We start from the raw sequence: 21,206 nt of genomic DNA on the forward strand, positions 1-21,206 counted from the left end.
TTCAGCAGTGTGGAGATGGGAAGACTATAGAAGACAGTGCTGAGAGATGCTGATTAAGGGATAAGACAGTTTGAGGCATTTCTATCGGGTAGTAAGTTAAGTCTAAAATTCTATTCCATATTTGGCATGAAGAGAAGGCCAAAACGTCAAGGAGAAATTTAAGTGACACAAAATTTGCATTGCTAGGGAGATTGTTTAAGTAGGATAAGAAAGAAACATGTGGTAATAATGGTGAGATTACATAAGGAAAGTAGTTAGTGAAGAGACTCTGGCCAAAAGGGAACGAAGTATTATTAAAACTATGCTTAAGGTTACCTATGTATTCCCACCCCCATTCATGCTCCCCATTAGGATTTGGGTTGATAGGCAAGTATCTAAAAGTTGAGAAGCAGCATTCTTTTCTAGACATTAGTTTCTGCTTATAATCTTTGTGTCATCTCTATTTATAGGATCTATTTTCTATAGTATTCCTTTGATATTTAATATATGCTTTTTTGTTAAAATTCCTGCAATATTATTTAAATATTTTCATGGATAAATGTATTCTAAACAGGTCAATAAACATACTAAAAGGAATGATAATATCATAATTTTTTATAGCCCCATAAGACTAGTACACAATAGGCATTCAATAAATTTGAGCTGAATGAATTCCAGAGTAGATTGCAGCAGTAAAGTAAGATGGTCCTCCTGATGTAATATGTATTAATGCAAAATGTTTAGTTATTCAATGATATACATATAATTAATAATTTCAAAAGATACTTACTGTCATTTCCCCTCCAAAACATTCAGAAGCAAGTTGAGCAGAATCAAAAGGTTTTACTTCAGCATCATTAAAGAGATACCTAAGGGCAAGTAAATAGTATTTTCCAATTATCGCTTACCACATTAAGAAATTAACTGAGTTTTCTATATTTAAAACAAATTAACGCATTTTTCTAAACAATGTTATGGACAGACATATTTAATACAAACAAAATGACTATTTACAAGAGAGTAATAGATATATTTTTTTCTGATCATAAAATGTTTCTCTTATTGATGGAAACTAAAAACATGATAAATCCAACTACCTGGAAATAAGTAACAAGATAGATAATCATAAAAGTTAAAGGGGAAAACCGTTATTTCAATATCAAATGAAGAGGAAATTAAGTAATTCCTGGATAATTAAAAAAATTTAATACAAAATACCACTAATATTGTTATTTTGCAAGATAGTCTAATGACTCATTGAGTATGAGGATACGGTTCGCATGTCACTAGACTGCAAGCATGCTCTGTACCAAGTAGGAATAGTTTTAAAAAGTACAGGCTGGACAACAGAATAGCCATGAAAGTACGTGAATCTATAAATGAAGGCAAGGAAGCATCAGTGGAATGAACACTTACAGTAATTAAATCATAGTTTCAACGTAAAATTTTCCAAAGTTCTAAGTGACTAGTCTCTACTTCCTTTCTTCATTTTATAATGGATTTATAACATGAAAAACTTCAGAAAACATATAACCTAATATAAGTCAGTCAATATGCATTTAATTCCTTATTAATATGCCAGGCATCATATTAAAAAATGGGGATAAAATGAAAGGAAAAAGTACCATAGGAAATCATTTAAAGGGTCATAGAATATATATATTTTTAACTGCATATAAATGTAACTGAAATTATAGCCAAACATAACTTTTATAATGTTCTTAACTCACCATTTATTGTTCTTATAAGCATGTGGATTCACTATATCCCTAATGAAGCTGTAATAGTGACCACCATCAGCTGTTCCTGTATGAACTGTCACACCAATCAAGTCATATTCATAGCTCTCAGTTTCTTTTTCATGATCAACTTCCTCCTTAAAACCTGAAATCATTTACATAATAGAAAAATAATTTATTCCTTTAAAGTTTTAGTGTATTTTAATCATGTATATGACTGATACAAATTTCTAAAATTATACTTTTGCTATTCTATAAAGTTTAATATATCGGGGAAGCTGGGTAGCTCAGTGGATTGAGAGAGAGTCAGGCCTAGAGACCTCGGGAGGTCTTCCCAGCTGTGTGACCCTGGGCAAGTCACTTGACCCCCATTGCCCACCCTTACCACTTTTCTACCCAAGAGCCGATACACAGAAGTTAAGGGTTTAAAAAATAAATTTATATATATAAATTTAATATATCAATTGTAAGTACTTAATTGATTCAAATGGATAGTCATACAATTTTTTCTTGTAATTTATTAAATACTTAAAATCTCATCCAATATTATTTTAATTTTATAGCAAGGTGCATGTGCTTATATGTTATTATTAAATTGAATTAATGTGATATGGCTGATATACAATAAATTATAAAAGAATACAAGAACAAACAATGGTTAGTACTCATTGTTTCAGGCAATATATAATGGCTACCCTTCCCCGGTCTTAGAGGAATTAATATGAGCATCATTACAAGTACCCTCATATACTCTGGAAAAGCAGTAATAAGCAGATTTTGACCCTTTAGACTTAGAAGGAAAATGGTTTGTTTCACTAGTAGCATTAATATTGCTTAAGCCCATCAGAAGAATTTACTGAAATAGAGCATGCATTGTATATTAAGATATTTTGTGGAGATATATACAAATAAAAATAAAATATTATTCCTTTCAATAATAGGTTAACAGGAAGTTTAGGAATATCAAACAGAGGAAAAGAATTTCAACAGATTGTTGAGAAAATTGAACAACATGACAAAAAAATAGTTTGAAATCACATAATACATGCAAAATTATTTCTAGCTAGATCAAAAAGTTAATCATTTGTATGTATATGCATATATATACATATATATGAGGCTATTTAAAAGAGAAAAAACTAAAAAAGTGTAAATTGGAAAATAATCATAGTAAAAGCATATTAGGAAAAAAACCCTATTACAAGTGTGATGACCAAGAGGAAAATATTTGAAATGATAATGTAATACACAAGTATAAATAATAATACAGAAAAATGGTCAATCTTTTATCTGTTTGGCAAGAATGAATAAAATGAAAATCTAATGTTTGTGGGACCCTGGGTACAGAGAGATACCAAAACATTTTAAATCTTCATGCTAATTGGTGGAATTTTTTTAGTACAATCCAAACTATGCAAAAATGTAAAACCTATCATACCCCCTGACCCAGTAAATTCACTTATATACTCAACTATCTGTACAAAAATACCTCGTTTTTTTTTCTTTTAATACTAAAAACAGAGAAGTAATGAAAATGTTCAAAGCTTATGGGAAGAACAAACAGTACATACACTGATTTAAGATAATATATCAATACAATATTAAAAATAACAACAGAAAATATAAAGACATGTGAAAAAGTGCATAAAAAGCATATACATACTATTACCTAAGACTAGGAACACAAAAAGATACAGGAAAAAAAAAATCAGCAGTGGATACATAAGAATTATAAATTATTATTATTTGTTTATAAATGGCCACATAATTCAATTTAAGGGGATTTGGATGTTAAGGGTGCAGGGAAGGATGGCATCTGGTATAGGTTATAGTGGTAGTCATAGTACAGGGGCTGAGAGATGCCTTAGCTGTCACATACTTCCACATTATCACTTTACAGATGAAGAAACTGAGGCATAGATTAATAAAAGGATATATAGAATCAGATTCTGTGAGTTTGGGTCAATACTCTTTCTACTGTGCCATGCTTCTTTAGGAACTGGAATCAAACTCATTCTCTTCATTCCTTAAAAATTTTTTTAACCCTTACTATTTTAGTAACAACTCTAAGACAGAAAGGCAAGGGCTTAGCAAACAGACTTAAATGACTTGCAGAGGGTCACACAGCTAGAAAGTATGAGGTAGATTTGAAACCAGGACCTTATGGTTCTTTATCCACTATGTCAACTAGCTGCCCCTGTTCCTTGATATCTTGACATTATACTAGAGAACTTTAAAACTGACAAAGACACTTCTTCAAGTTCTCAATTTCTTAAACTCATTTATTATGCCTCAGACACACAGTTGGTCTCACTATGATCCAAAAGTATTCTACTTCCCTACCTCTGATACTTCCTTATATAACCATGACCTCTTATCATTCCAACCTTTCCCTGTGTCTTACCCCTTTCTACATATCTGTTTTCTTCACCCACATTGAGATTCTCCAATCCTCACTACTCTCTTGAGGCATTTACTCCCTTTTTTTGACTTCCTTCTCTAATCTCAATCCAATAATCATTTTAGCCCTACAATGACCTCACTGACCTCTGCTTTTGAATTCCTTGACCCTTGACCTACTGTTGCTTATTCTTGCAAAATATCAGCAATGGATTAATTTCACCATCTATCTCTTAATCTTTTTCAGTGTCACAACCTTGCTGAGGAGGTATATTACAAAATCCTGTTATCTAACTTTAACCCTCATCATAAGACAATCCTTTTATTCTTCCTTAAAGGATTTTCCAACATATTCTTCATAAAAACAATTCCAATCTGCTTCCCTCTTTGTGTCGCATATAATTCCCTCAATTCTTTAGCTAAGGGCTTCATTTCTTATTTTGCTGAGAAAATTGAGTCAACTTTCTCAAAAACCTCTGATATCATCTCCCCATTTAATTTCTTCCAAGCCCTAATGAAGAAAGTGTTCAGTTGATTTTCAGTCACCTCTAACTCTTCATGTCCCCATTTGGGGTTTTCTTAGCAAAGATTCTGATTTACTATTTACTCAGCTCATTTTACAGTTGAGGAATAGAGGTAAATAGTTAAGTAACTTGCCAAGAGTCAGATTAGTTTTCCTGCCTTCAGGCCAGGGTCCTGTGCCACCTAGCTACCACCTAACAAAAAGTAGGGAGTTGCTTTTCTCCTTACCAAGGCCACACCCCTTCTATTTTCTCCAGCAGATTACATTCTCAGTCATTTATGGTTTCTCACCTACTGCTTTCAAACATGCACAAATCTGGTTAATTCTTAAAAACCTTCATTAGATGACTACTTTCTCCTTGAGCTATGATTTTATAGCTCTCTTCCTTTTTCAGCCAAATTTGTTGAAAACTTTCTACAGTCATTTCTTCTATTTTCTGTCTTTTTAATTAAATGTTTTTGTAATGTCATTCATCCAATCACACTCAAGTACAACTACTTTATTCCAAAGTAACCAATGATCTCTAATTGCCAAATATAGTGATCTTTTCTCTTTCTGGACCTATCTATTATATTTGAAACTGTTTACTTTCTTCTCTCAGTTTTCAGAACTCTATTTTCTCCAGGTTTTCTTCCTCTTTTGTGCTTTGCTGGCTCATCACCTATATTATACCTAATACCTCACCTCTTAGTCATCCCAAGGGTTCTCTCTTTGGCCCTCTTCTCTTCATCCTCTACACTCTCTCTTGGTATTAACTTCCATGGATTTAGTGAGCCAGCTATGTAGATGACTTTCAGAAATTTATATATCCAATCCTAATCTTTCCATTCAGCTTCATTTCCACATCAACAATTGTGTTGGACATTTCAAACTGATGTCTCAGAGATATTTTAAATTCAACACGACCTAAACCAAACAGATTATTTTTCTCCTTCAATCCTTATTTCTCCAAACTTCCCAATTTTTGTCAAAGGTACCACCATCCTAGGTTATAACTTTGGCATTATCCTTGAAATATCACTCTTTTGCAGGTACTGTGCTTGATTAAACATACGCACTTCATAAAAAAATTATTGACTGATTTACAGACAAGACTTTTCAATTCATATTCAACTTACTCTCTTTAATAACACAAATTAAATTGCAGAGTCTAGAATTAGCATGTAGTTATGAAAGGAAAATAATTTAGGAATCAATTACCTTCTTTTCTGTCACACTTGCCCATAAGAAAATCTTCAGTATAAGGAGTCATATCCAATCGTAAAGGGAATGAAAAGTGTGTATTTACTTTCTCCTTCATCATGGTTACCATATTAAAAGTATACCTCATTGTATTGAAGCTCAAGATGCGAGGTAATTTCTTAAAACATGCCCTAAAACAAGATTCCAAACGTAATGAGAGTATATGTTAAAAATTATTCTTAAAAATGTTTTCTAGCACTTTCATTTTGGATTTAAATTCTTTCTTTACTTATAATCTCCTTTCAAATGAACACAAGTAAAATTTATACAAATAATAAAACAATTCTTTAAAATGTACATTTCTGGATGACTTACAATCTGGCTTATCTTTTCCCTATTAATATAATTCCTTGGGGACTTCAACATCTATGCCCTTGTCTTCCTTAACACCACTGACCACAAATCTCCACTTAGAAGAAGGTAGCCTGGATAGATTCTATACTTACAACTTAGAATATTTTTATGTAGTTTTCCCACTCACTACTGATTTTCCCTCTCCTATACTTTTATTCAACTTGAATGGACCACTTGAAGCAAATAAGGATTTTTTAAATTGATCATTTGATACTATAGTACTATCCTTTAAAAAGCAGCTATTACAAATTTTCTTTTTCCTTTATCTCTCAAATTTTACCCTTGTCCCCAATTTAAAATGTTCATTTCAGGCTCAGTTGTGAAGTTTAAGGGCACCTGACTCCCTTAGGAACCAACCCTAATGACTTCCACATAAATATTTCCATAACTTGCCCTTCACTTTTCCATAGTATCTAGAAGAGGTATATATTTTCCTTACTAATTAATGAAAAAAAGACCACATGCATCGTAGTATGTGAAATGACTGGTAAAAATTTAAATCAGATCAATTATAATTATGTTTATTGAGGGACTCGGATTCTATATTTATTCTCCCCTTTTTTCAGCATATTTAAAATCTCAAATGTCATTGGATCTATGCTTTACATCTTTAAATATGGTTCTCTATCCTGAGAATTCCCAGAGAGAATCTTTCCTTCACTGTCAAAGAGAGAAGTTAATACCTGATGCTTGATTACTAAATTCCCTCCTTAACTGACTGTAATGTAGCTTTATTCCCCTCCATTTTACAAAAACTATATATATAGATTCTATAACTATTTTCTTTCTAATGCCTCTTACATAGTAGTTATTTAATGAATGCTTGTTGATTCGATGCTGAATCCAGCAGACTAATAATATCATAGATTTAGAACAATCCAACCCAACCACCTTAATTTATAGATATGGAAATTGTGGCCTAGAGGTAAAATACCTTGTCCAAGACCAGAGAGATACCAAGAAGCAGAATAAGGATTTAAACCCATGACATGCTACTAGTCTTTGATTTCCTTCCCCTTTGACTTCCGTGGGGCTTCTGATACTGATAACCTTTCTTAATTTTGTAGCATTATACTATTTGTCTAAATCCCATCTTCGCTTTTACCTACAACTCCCTTCCATGCCCCTAAATCTGGGCATTTCCCAGGGACTAACTCTCAAGCTTTGGCGGCTCTCATTTTCCATTTTCTTTCTCAGAAATTTACTTTATTGGTTTGGCTTCAATTATTGTGTGCAGGAGTTTAAATTCGTCTTGTACAATTTTGGTGCTATAGAATATTTGTAGAGATCATCTAACCTAAACTTTCACTTAACAGATGAAGAAACTGAAGCCCAGATACCTTAAGTTTTAGCTCCTTCTTTCCAGAACCTAGCATCATGCCTGAAACAGGGTAGTTTTTTAATAGATGATTGATGATCTCTGGAAATAATAGTTTGGACAAGATAACTTCTAGGATCCTTTTAACCTCTAAATCTATGATCTTAAATTATACTAACAGATACTTTGTGATGGAAAATGAGCTTCAAGTAAGGTTTCTGGTTCCTATCCACTGTTCTTTTGCTATAATTGCTTCCAATTTACATCTCTCTAATATGGTTGTCTATATGTAAGTCTATCCTAGATCTTATTTCTCTCCTCACTGCAATCAATAACTGGCATCACTAGTTTATTTACCTAATGCTCAATGAAGAGTCTGACTTTTGGCTCACTCCTTTAGCTCGTGTAATAGCTCTTGCCTACAATGTTACTTCTCTTCCCATCTACAATTCACCCTTCCTTTACACTTTAGTTCTAATTCCACTAGAATTATTTAGTCCATATTAATCTTTTCTCTCTATGAACAACCTCAAGATTTATTGTCAGTACCAGTCATTTGGGCATTCTGTTGTGTATTATTTAAATGCTTTAGATGTGTATGTATTATTTGGCCAATTAGACAGTAAATTCATTAAGAGCTTGAAGCATAGCATTTTGAGTCACATAATGCTAAAAACAATGTTGATCAAATAGTAGCTACGCAGTAAATAATTACTGAATTAAAATGGAGAATAAAGTGTTAAAAAACAAAGATAAAATTAGAATGGAAAACATGTACATCAAACTGTAGCAGTTAATTTCAGCATGAAGACAATTTTTTATAGTAACTATAACTCAGGACAAATTAAATGAATCTCAGAAAAAATATAATACAGATAATAGATGAAAGAAAATGGAAAATATTAAGTATATGCTATATATCTATAACTACATAAGCAGTTATTTTAGAGCAAAATAACTGTTTTAAAATTACAACAAAGATATTTTAAATAATAAGAAAATAAAGAGTAAGTGGGCTAATATAATTTAAATCACCAGAAACTGTCTTTTAGCAAAAGGTGAAAAGGCAAGAAAAATGATAATCAAAATATACTTAATAAAAAAAGGAAGGGATTTAATAATAGAAGAATAAACTTGAAATAAATGGATTAAAGAACTCAGTCACTAACATTGTATTCAACAGTAAAATACACACTTGTTACTAAGAAAAAATCCAGAAGGAAGATAAATAATTCTCTTGGGAATCTATCAATCAGCATCTTCCAATTTAATCAATCAAAAACTGAAAACACCCCAACTTAACACTTTCTTAGTTTACAAAGTAAGAGAATTCACAAGTCACTTACTTAAAGAGTTCATACCCTAAGAAACTCAATCAATCAGGAACTTGTGAATCCTTTTGATAAGAGTTTGCACCTTCAGAGGATGAGAGGTGTGAGCCCACAGACACTGCCCCACTGGGCAGTGCTAGGCAATTTGGAAGCTGTGAAAAATATAGGGACCAAAAGGACTATAAAAGTCCTGATCCTCTTTGGCTAGAGAGTCATCTTAGACTTGAATCTTCAGCTTTGGCTGGTGACCTGCCTCAGAAGGTGACTTTGGATTTGGACCCTGGCTGTTGGACCTTTTCTTGGGTGACTAAGCAGCTGGCTTTTTCCTTTCTGTCTTCTGGAGAGATTAGTTCCAGAGAGGCCTCATTTTTCCTCGAGGAGGCTGTGTTGGTGGAACCTTTCTAAAGACCCCACCAGTGCCTTCTAACCCTAACTGAGGGGTTACCTAGCCCTGTTGGGGCAGAGCCAGCACTGTAGCAACATTTAGTGTGATAGGCTAGACATCTTCTCTACTCTCTCCTTACATTTCTCTACCTTCACCCTTTCCACCTTTTTGTAAATTTGTAAATAAAGCTACTAAAAGTCATTTTGGCTTGAGCTATAATATTTTTAAATTGGCGACCACAATATTAATTTAGAATTCTCATATATTTAGTCAAACCATTAATTTAATTCCTTATAGCAAGAAACAAAGGAATACTGAAAATAAAAGGTGAGACTAACAGAAAAAAATATACACCTGCTTACATAAGGCATTCCTTGAGTTGATGAGTAAGAGTAACACAAGTAACATCCAAGAGTCCTTTAATTTTACCATTCATTTTTTTCCTTATCTATCTTTTAATGGCTTCTTAACAATCTCTATTCAAAACTGCAAATTTTAAATTCTTTCACCTCAATTGGAAAAAAAAAACTACAAACAGAATGAAAAACTGATACTAGAAGTTCATGTGAAAAGGTTCTTGAGATTTTAGTGGTTAGCATGCTCAACAATGAGATAATGGTAGCCAAGAAAATTAATGGAATATTGGGCTACATTAACAGAAGCATAGGGTTTAAGATTGGAGTAAAATAATACAACTCTTTATTCTGTCCTTGTCAGACATTTGAATTCTCATTTTCTATGCAATACATTTTGGGAAGAAGGATAGTAAACTGGAGAGTGTCTATTAGGTAACTGGCATGATGAAAATTCATGCCATATGAGAATCAATTGTATGAATATTTACCTTGAATTAAGACTGTTTAGGGGGGGAATATGAGAGGTGTCTAAATATCTGCAAGGCTATCAGAAGGAAAAAAGAAATATGCTTGTGCTTTTGTCCCCAGAGGACAGAATAAGGAGTAATGGGTAGAAATTAAAAAACATATCCAATCAGTTGCCAAATTTTGCTATTTCCACCTCCAAAATGTTCACATAAGACTCCTTTTCTCTCTATTCAAACAGCTAACACTTTTAAGGCCCAATTCAATTATAATCTAGGTTATATTACAACATCCTATGCCTTAAGATTTTTCTCCCCATTCTAGTCTATCCTCCATACATTGAAGGGATTATAGTTAGACACAAATCTGATCATGCCATTCTCCTCATTAGAAAACTGCAATGGTTCCCCACTGCCTCTAAGTTCAAATGTAAATTCTTTCATTTAACTTTTAAATATTTTCACAACTTGGTCCCATCTTGTCTTTAAAGCCTCATTGTAAATTATTTCCTCATCTATAGTCTGCAATCCACTGAAATTGACCTTCTCACTAGTCTTTACACATGGAACTCCATTTCTTATTTCCACGTTACTGTACTCATTGTGACCCAAAACTTTCTTCCCTAACTTTTATCTAACAGAATCTCTTCTTTCAATATATAAGTCAAACACAATCTTTTCCATGAAACTACTATGGATCCTCTCATCTGCTACTGCCCTTCCTTGAAACTACCTTTTATTTCTCTTTAAATTTATTCTGCAAATACTTATATATGTATTTTTCATCTCTCATTAGAATGTGAGCTTGAAAGTAGAGATCGTATCATTCCAGTCATTACATGTGGTTTAAAGGACAGTGTCTGTCAAATAGTAGGCACTTAATAAATGTGCAGTATGGCAAATTTATGCTTAATTTAAGAAAAACCTTTTTTTTTAAACCAGCCATTATCCAAAATGAAATAGAATACTTCAGAAGACAGTATAGTGTGCCTTACTGGAAGGTCTTCCAAGTAAAAGGTGAATGAGTATTTGCTGAGAATTTCTAGGTATGGGGTGAATCTGAGATACCTTTCAATGTTGAGATTTTTATAATGGCATAACATATTTTTTAAAAACTTGATTTTTCATAACTATACCTTTTTTCAGCTCGTACTTTCTTTCCACAATGAGAACAAGTATACATGTTGTCACCTTCTAATGTATCTTTAATAGTTACTTCATCAAGAGATTCCTGTTTAAACAAATGATATAAATGATCTTGTACTTATTATTCACAAAGAAATAGATACAAATTAGTTAATTTTTTAATGTTCTGGAAAAGGCAATATCTGAAGAGAAAAGTGGTAGACACCCAACATTTTAAAAAAGAATTTTCTTTTTACTTATTTCATTCCTTTAAGACTAGTGTTTTACAAGTTACTGAATCATTCTAGAACTTAAATTTTGTGTAGAAAAAAATGTACTATATGACCAAAACTAATTCTACCGCAATTGCAAAAAAAAAAAAAAAAAAAGAGTTGGATCAGTAAAACATAAAGGGATAATTCTAAAATTCCATCTCTCTTAAGGTCTCAAAAGATTCTTCTCAGACAATTGAATATACTTGAGGTTTTAGCTCAGTAGTCCATAGATTCTAGCAACTTCCCATCTGAACGCTCTCCCTTACTGGATCTTTGTGATTTTTAACACTATCCTTCTTGGTGATAAGAGTTGGGGAGAAGTAGTATTCTAAGGCAGCAGGTCACTAAAGAAGGTAAGGAATCTAATTTCTTTAGCTGTTCTTCCTTACTAAATACTCCCAGCTCCAAACTGGTCTTGTCTAAATCTCTTACATCAAGATAATGACAACCTTTCCCTTCAACTATAGGAGATCTAAGTTGTTCTTAACCTTCAAGATTCTATCTCTATCCTCAAATGCTATGATAAAATATACAGAATGGCCTGAGTCTTCTTTCTTCTCTAAAATGTATTATTTTACTCTTCAGTAAAATCATTTTACTGTTCCTATACATGTCCTAAATGAACAAAGACATGGTTTGAGTAAAGTGAAAAATACAAAGGACTAGGTAGATAATCCTTTCTTGTGAAAAGTTTGTTTCAGGGTATAAGACAGGGGAAGGAGAAATAGAGTAGGCAATTTCTTGGGTCCACAGAAGAAAAAAAACCAAAGCAAATGCAAAGAGAGCTAGCCTAAGATGGAGAAAGATTCCAACGGTTTTACCCTCACAGGAAGGCAACCTTATCCTTACAAGCTCCTCTTACAACTCCATTCTATTCCTCCTCACCTTTTCTGACTTGGTTCTCAACAGTAGCTTGGATCTAAAGGAAAACCACACTCTTAAGGCCTGTCAAATAGATAGCTTTGAAGTGACACTTCTATATCCAAAATGGGGGCAAAGGTGTTCTTGAAATCCCAACTGAGAACTATGAATACATTTTGAAAACACTGTTACATTAAGTAATTTTTTGTGTGTGGTCCTTTTAATACAATTCTGAATCAATATTGTGTGAGGATTTAGGAAAAAGGAATCTAAGGGAAAAGGAATTTTAAATAATAAACAACTAACTTACATATATAAACTTTTAGAACATAGCCTGTCTGAAATTTAAGGATTGTCTTCATACAGTGACAGAGCTTAATAATTTCTTAAAACTGTGTCTGGCATCACTCACATAAATGTTCTTCATATCAGCCACCTGGCATCTCACAGTATAGAATTCTTCAGCAGTCTGACTGACATGTTCACAATCCTGATCAAGCAATAATAGTTTTTAAAAAAAAAAAAAGGTCAGCAGTTTGTTCTTAGAACCTATATCAGATGTTATTAACTCTAGAAAAATGAGAAAATACTCACCAAAGAGACTACATTGTTTGTAATGACACCACCAAACAAACTTTTCACTGTATTTTTCTAGAAAATAAATTCCAAAAAGTCAGTAATACAAATTGGAACAAATATACATATTTCAAAGAACCTTTATAATATTCAGACAACATCTACCAGTTCTGGAGACATTTCTTCAATTTTTGTTATCAAATCAGTGAAGAATTCTGTCATATCTTTTTGTTCACCAGTATTCAGTGGTTGTTTATCCATAGTATAAGTTTTGCAGAAAGGTCTAGGATTATAAGCTTTGCATTCACTTTCCTAAAAAAAAGGAAAAGAATATGAAATAATCTAGATAAAGGACATATTATGTACAAACACATTCCACAACATACACACATTTATTTACTTTCTTAGTTCACTAGTATTAGTCGTGCCATTCCAAAAATAAAGCAAGCAATAAAGATTAAGAAAATCTTATTTTCTATAAAAAGGAAAGGAGTCCAAAAATTATCTAATTCAATTATTAAATAATTTGTTGAAAGTCGCAAACCCATCTAAGTTATTACTGACAAATGTTTATCCAAATTCTACTTGAAAAAGACCACTGAAGGGTGGTTATTACATTCTCTCCCAAATAGGCAATTCTGAATGAGGCCTATTTTTTTCTCAGATAATTTTCCCAAATATTGAGTCAATATTTTGACTCTCTACTGTTGCTGGTTTTAACCGCTGGGAAGTACCAAGTCTATTTTTGGTGAGATGTTAATTCATTTAATCTTCATATTAATCCTATGAAGGAGGTGTGATTATTGTCTCCACAGGTAAGGAATGTCTGAATCAGGACACGAATCTATTCTTATAATACACCAAGGACATTTCCCAATGTCCTACTGAAAGGTAATACCAAGACATGGATATAATGTGTTTCAACTGTGACCAGTGTAGAATAAAGACCTCCATTATCTGAAACACTAGACACTGTGCTATAAGTGGAAGAAGCACTGTCCCTGGAGATGGGACGATGAATTCTAGCTCTGCCAACTACAAATTATGTAAAATATTTAAGCCTCTTATAAAACTCAGTTTTTCATATGTGAAACAAGATAACACAACTTCATGTGTCACAATTATCCAAAGAGATAATGTGTAAATCACTACATATAAGCTATGGGGTCAGTGAGATAGCAAAGAAGATAGAGTACCAGGTCTAGAGTTGGAAGGTCTTAGGTCAAAATCTGACCTCAGACACTTCCTAACTATATGATCCTGGGCAAGTCACTTAACCCCAATTATCCTAGCTTTTGCCACTCTTCTTTCTTAGAAGTGATACTAACACCAAAGGTAAAGGCTTTTAAAATATATAAACAGAACCTGGGATTATTATTGAAACCATTAGATCATTTGCACATTAATTGCTATCTAGCCATCCTTCCTCTACCCTGTATTAGTAGAGCTGATTTTTTTGGATCCAAGGGTAGGACTTTAAATAAATCCTATTTAAATTTAATAAAGAAAGCTAAGTGGAACAATAAATAGAACACTGGGCCGGGCATCAGGAAGACTCAAGTTCAGAATCTGGCCCCAGATACTTTACTAGTTGTGTGATCCTTGACCTCACTGTCCACATAGCTAAAAATAGGGATAAAAATAACTCCTATGTCTCAAAGGCTAGTTGTGAGAACTGAATGAGATAGGTATAAAGCACTTGACTCATAGTTGTCAATAAATGTCATGAATGCTTTTTCCCATTATCCCAATTAAACTTTTATCTTATTGTATTTTATTCTAGCTCTGTGACCTTTTGAGACATTTTTGCATTCAGATTCTCTCCTTCAATACATTAGTTATTTCTTTCAGCCCTATAACATCTTCTCCCATCCTTAATCTTAATATTCTGGATTAAATTTCATAAGCAGTTGAGTGTATGCAGCTACTTGGACAACAGAAGTGTGATGATCAAAGGATTGGTATTGAAATATCTGTTTAGCAAAGAGATATGGATTGGAGATAATGGCGATGGCACTAGACATTTAAGGCAGGAAATTAGAACTATTCTCTAAGAATCAGGTAAGATGGATAATGAGAAAGGAGTCAAGAAATCTATGCAGTTACAAATAAGTGGATAAGAGAATGGAAGTACAGATGACAGAACTAAACTTCCAGGAAAAGGAGAATGATGTGCTCAGTTTTAGACATAATGTATTTGAGGTAAGAGAGAATCATTCCATTATTATTTCATTAGTTCTAAAGAAGTAATTTTTAGATTTACCATTAAATATGTAAACATTTTCTGAAGTTCTAGAAGAGTAGTCTTATGCTTTATATCTTCTGAATACTGGAAAACAAAACAAGAATTAACTTATACTGATCAACACCATAAAGTTCTTTTCTAAAAAGTTAACACACTAAGATTCTTTGATTTGCTTATTGTGGGAACTCCCTCCCTCTCAGCATATTACTTCTCATACCAGTGACAATTAGAGACAGCTCTTTTTATAAAGAGAAGTATCAAAGCAGTTGCATTTCTCTGCCAAATACAGTATACAATCTTTTTAATTTTCTAATGCCATAAAAGGGGGAACAATTCCATTTCTGTATTGAACCCTTTCTTGTTTAGAATATACAGATTAAAATAACAAATTAATATGGGTAGAACTATAAAAATCAAACTAGGAAAAAAACTGATACATTGTTTTTATCTAAATCTACATACTTTTAGAGAGATGGCTTTAAAACTCTGCATTATCTCAAATGCAAGTGCTTATTTTATTTTCAAAGGATTCTGTAAGATTTTTATACCCTTCTCTCTGCTTCTAAAACATTTAATTACACAAAGTATTTATTACTCTTTAATTGGACATGCATTTGCTTCTCCATATAATACTTATAAATGTGTCTAGATCTCCCTGTTCTTTTAAAAAGAATCCTTTAGCCTGCAATTCTCCTATTTCTCTCTTCCTTTTAACTGACAAACTTGACTTAAAAGATGTTTACAGTCATTGTTTTCATGTTTCAACTCTTATTTTACTTCAAATCCATTTTCATAAATACCATATTGAAAACAATACATACCTTTGCAGTAAAAATGGCTTGTCTAGCCTCAGGTATCATATAGAGTTGCTGAATAGTGGAAGCCAAATAACAGGTTGCTCCAAGATTAGTTAGGCCAACAAACCTACACTCTGCTCGAACATCATCATGTGGCCAATAGTCCCATTTGTAAGGAGCATGGGATGCTTTGGGAGGTGGGGGGAGTGGGGGAAGAAATTACAAAATAATCTAAATTAGCTTTAAAAAACTTGACAGAATAAAATAGTTTGCAATAACACATTCCTAATAGCACCTTGGAACTGTTTCTAATTATTTACCTATCTCACATAAAATATTCTTTTGCTTTTGACAAATATTAAAATGGGATAAAATGGCACATGATACTAAAGGCAATACAGTATATTCCCTATACTTATATATACACGTACATTTTTTTTTTAATCCTTACCCTTCTACCTTAGAATCAATGCAATGTATTGGTTCCAAGGCAGAAGAGGTTTAAGGGCTAGACAATGGGGGTTAAGTGACTTGCCCAGGATTACACAGCTAAGAAGTGTCTGAGGCCAGATTTGAACCTAGGATCTCCCATCTCTAGGCCTGGCTCTCAATCCACTGTGCTACCCAGTTGCCCACATACTCAAGCAATTTTAAAGATGTGTCATTCTCCTCCAGAGATCTATTATTAGTTGTAGTTGATGGGAATTTTTTTTCCTGACAGTATCACTATCTGAGCACCTCTACTAATATGGAAAATAATTATGAAATTCAAACACGAACAAATATACTTACATTGCATATGCTGGGCCATCACCCAGTTGTGTAGAAGCCTGTAGTTTTCAACTGACCCTTTTACCATTTCTACTAACAAATCATAAGCAGCAGCTCTTGAAGAATGTGATTTGCACTTTGGCTGCTGGCGATCTTTTAGACTTGGAAGTAAGAAAAGCAGATTGAAGATGTCTCTTAGAAATTCCTAGGGAAAAAAGCAATTCATTGAGTGGGTATGCTAACAAAAAAGTCTTAATTTAATAGATGTAATGATTAGCCATTTCAAAGAATGTAAATATTAACATATTTTAATGTTCAACTTGACTTACAATAAAATTGAAAAAAAACACCACTATTTTTTTCTGTAGCCTAAAATAATAATATTAAAAATTTAAAGTAAGGGATAGCTAAGTGGCTTAGTGGACAGAGAACTGGGTCTGGAGAACAAAGGTCTTGGGTTCAAATCTGGCCTCTGATACTTCCTAGCTTTGTGACCCTGGACAAGTCACTTAACCTCAACTGCCTAGCAATTAATACACATATGCCTTTGAAATGATACCTACTATAGATTCTAAGACAGAAGTTAAGGCTTTATTAAAAAAAAAAGATTAAAATTCACTTTCATGGATTTACACAGATTTTTCAAGCTGTAATTTAAGGCCCTGCACAATCTGGATTGATCTTAATTCCTAATCATATGACTGGCATTATTCTTCTTTATTTTTCAATCAATTAGAATCACTGTTCCCTGTCTCCCCAATTCCATTTTCCTTCTTCTGCTTCCAGGTGTTTCTATAATCTGACCTTCAAATTCTAGAATGCATTCCTTTAACTCTACTTCTCAGAAAACTAACTGGCACTGACATGGTCCAGTGGACAGGTTAGAATTGTGGGCATCCAGTCAAGATGACTGATAGCAAAACTAGTTTTAACCACTTAATAACTGTGTGACTATGAGCTAAACCCTTTATTTGTTTACCTCGGTTTCCTCAAGTCTAAAATGGGGATAATAATAGCACCTATCTCCCAGAGTTGTGAGGATCAAATATATTTTTTTAAAACATTTATTAATATTCATTTTTAACATGGTTACATGATCCATGCTCCTACTTTCCCCTTCACCCCCGCAATCCCCCCACCCATGGCCGACGCACATTTCCAGTAGTTTTGTCATGTGTCCTTGATCAAGACCAATTTCCCAATTGTTGGTGGTTGCATTGGTGTGGTAGTTTCAAGTCCACACCCTCAATCATGTCCACCCCAACCCATGCGTTCAAGCAGTTGTTTGAGGATCAAATATTTTTAAAGCACTAAACGCAGTGTTTGGCACATAGCAGACACTATAAAAATGCTAGATATAATTGTTGTTATCCCAGCTTCATTCAGGAAGCTTACTCTGATGTTCAGTTTTTATTATGTTCTTCTTCCTCTAAGTACTCTCTACTTACATATCTGTGGACATCATTTCTCCAGTAAAATTAATCTCTGTAGCGGTGGGAAGATTCTGGCCAATTTCATTCTCTCTTTGTATCCCTAGTGCCTAAAACTGTTCCTTACACATAATATTCATTTTAATTTCTGTAAACTAAAATAAAAAAGGAAGTATGATCCACTTCAAGATATAAAAATGGTAGAACGCGGTTTCTTTCCTTTTCTTTTGGAGGGGAAGAGGATATGAAATGGGTAACATGAGAATTTTCTTTATATGATTTGTAATTACTATTTTTTTCTCGCCTTCTCAATAGGTAGAAGAGGGAAAGAAAGAAGAGAGAATTTCTAAGTGGAAATAAAAGTGTGTGTGTGTAATGAAATACATAAATGCCATTGCATTAATAAATAAAATAAAAAAAAACCTATTTGAAGAGCTATATAACTAGAAAATCTCTTAAGGTCCTATAGTGGAGAAAAAATATTCCAAAATTCAGATTATATTATATATGTATATACATATATATAAAACATTTGTGTAGGTGTCTATGTGTGTGTCTCTGTGTACACACACAAAGCATACATAATCAAAACTGATGAAGGTTAGCATTGGGAGTCTATACTCCAAATACAGTTATTTAGGTTGGATTTAATCTCAGAAGATATTTAAAGAATTATAAAAAATACTTAAGGATTATGATGGTAAGGGAAAGAGGAATAAGGGAGCACAGTATGGTGACTGATAATAGAGCAACATAGCTCATTGATGTCATTCCTATTGATTCAACTACTACAAAATTTATTTTGAAGGCCCCTTATTCCCCATGTCCCTGGAAATAATATTATCCAACTGGCTACTTCTGTTTTTTCAGCATATTAAGCTCTATAATACTCAGTTAAGACTCATATTACAAACCATATCTGACTGAACATTGTCACTGACACCATGAAAAACTAACCTAAATATTCAAAATGTCTTTTGGAGGTTTTACAGCAATGTTTAGAACAGTACCCAATACATAATAGGTGCTTAATAAGTGTTTATTGACTGACTAAATATCATGAAACAGAAAGGGTGTTGAATTTTCTTGTTTTGGTTCTGTTTTGTTTCTTCTTTTTTTTATTTTTTAGAATATTTTCCCATGGTTACATGATTCATGTTTTTTCCTTCTCCCCCCACTCCCCCCACCTCCCTTCCCATAGACAACGTACAATTCAACTGGATTTTACATGTATCATTGATCAAGACCTATATTTCCTTTATTATTGATATCACTAGGGTGACTGTTTAGCTTCTACATCCCAAATAATGTCCCAATCAACAAATGTGTTCAAGCAGTCGTTTTTCTTCTGTATTTCTATTCTCACAATTCTTCCTCTAAATGTGGATAGTGTTCTTTCTCTTAAGTGCCTCAGAATTGTTCTGCATCATTGCATTGCTGCTAGTGGAGTCCATTATCTTCGATTTACCACAGTGTATCAGTCTCTGTGTACAATGGTTCTGCTCAGTTCACTCTGCATCAATTCCTGGAGGTCGTTCCAATTTACATGAAATTCCTCCAGTTCGTTATTCCTTTGAGTACAATAGTATTCCATCAACAGATACCACAATTTGTTCAGCCGTTTCCCAATCGAAGGACATTCTCTCATTTTCCAATTTTTTGCCACCACAAAGAGCTCAGCTATAAATATTTTTGTACAAGTCTTTTTTCCTTATTATCTCTGGGGTATAAACCCATCAGTGGTATGGCTGGATCAAAGGGCAGGAAGTCATTTATAGCCCTTTGGCCAAAGTTCCAAATTGCCATCCAGAATGGTTGGATCAATTCACAACTCCACCAGCAATGCATTAATGCCCCAATTTTGCCACATCCCCTCCAACATTTATTACTTTCCTTTGCTGTCATGTTAGCTAATCTGCTAGATGTGAGGTGGTACCTCAGAGTTGTTTTAATTTGCATTTCTCTAATTATAAGAGATTTAGAACACTTTTTCATGTGTTTGTTGATAGTTTTGATTTCTTTATTTGAAAATTGCCTATTCATGTCCCTTGCCCATAATATCAATTGGGGAATGGCTTGATTTTTTTTGTACAAATGATTTAGCTCCTCTTTGTCAGAGCTTTTTGTTATAAAGATTCTTCCCCAATTTGTTGCTTCCCTTTAATTTTAGTTGCATTGGTTTTGTTTCTACAAAACCTTTTTAATTTAATGTAATCAAAATTATTTATTTGACATTTTCTAATTTTTTCTAACTCTTGCTTGGTTTTAAAATCTTTCCTTTCCCGGAGATCTGATGAGTATACCATTCTGTGCTTACCTAATATATTTATAGTTGCCTTCTTTATATTCGTCATTCTGAATTTATCTTGAAGTAGAGTGTGAGATGTTGATCTAAACCTAATCTCTCCCATACTGTTTTCCAATTTTCCCAGAAGTTTTTGTCAAATAGTGGGTTTTTGTCCCAAAAGTTGGGCTCTTTGGGTTTGTCATAAACTGTCTTGCTGAGGTCACTTACCCCAAGTCTATTCCACTGATCTCTTAGCCAGAACCATATGTTTTGATGATCACTGCTTTATAGTACAGTTTAAGATCTGGTATCCTTTACATTTTTTTCATTATTTCCCTTGATTGTCTTGATCTTTTATTCTTCCAAATGAACTTTGTTACAGTTTTTTCTAATTTAGTAAAAAACGTTCTTGGTAGTTTGAATTTTCAATGAGAAAAAAATGGGTTTGAATTCTGGTTCTGCCACAGATTATTTGTGTCACTTTAAGCAAGACAGTTGACTATTCTAGCATTCAGTTATTTACTTATAAATAATATAGAATCTTTGTGATCTGTGTCAATTCTGAGCACTGTTTTGTTAAATTTTAAAATATTTTAACAAAATTTCTTTAATGCATGAAGTACTGATATTCCTTCCACATTTAAACTTTCCTCATTGCAGTTTTGCTATATAAAGGATCAGCATAAAAAGTTAAATGTGAATTTTTTGGGAATTGTGTTTAAGGCCACAGATGACAGAAAAAATTTAG

The 21,206-nt window shown here is 33.1% G+C and overlaps 1 protein-coding gene across 1 annotated transcript in view; it reads right to left on the reverse strand.

Annotated features, from left to right (window-relative positions):
• USP34 (ubiquitin specific peptidase 34) overlaps window positions 1-21,206 on the reverse strand; it is a 362,663-nt gene that overhangs the window by 74,150 nt on the left and 267,307 nt on the right. The window contains exons 41-50 of the mRNA XM_044659479.1: window positions 16,763-16,946; window positions 15,995-16,158; window positions 15,192-15,257; window positions 13,094-13,240; window positions 12,947-13,003; window positions 12,765-12,842; window positions 11,228-11,322; window positions 5,842-6,014; window positions 1,710-1,863; window positions 770-848 (exon numbers count right to left, since the gene is read on the reverse strand). Of these exons, the coding sequence (XP_044515414.1) occupies window positions 770-848; window positions 1,710-1,863; window positions 5,842-6,014; window positions 11,228-11,322; window positions 12,765-12,842; window positions 12,947-13,003; window positions 13,094-13,240; window positions 15,192-15,257; window positions 15,995-16,158; window positions 16,763-16,946 (1,197 nt within the window). The remainder of the gene's footprint in view (window positions 1-769; window positions 849-1,709; window positions 1,864-5,841; window positions 6,015-11,227; window positions 11,323-12,764; window positions 12,843-12,946; window positions 13,004-13,093; window positions 13,241-15,191; window positions 15,258-15,994; window positions 16,159-16,762; window positions 16,947-21,206) is intronic.

Source organism: Gracilinanus agilis, chromosome 2 (assembly GCF_016433145.1).
Source record: "Gracilinanus agilis isolate LMUSP501 chromosome 2, AgileGrace, whole genome shotgun sequence".
Classification (NCBI taxonomy): domain Eukaryota; kingdom Metazoa; phylum Chordata; class Mammalia; order Didelphimorphia; family Didelphidae; genus Gracilinanus; species Gracilinanus agilis.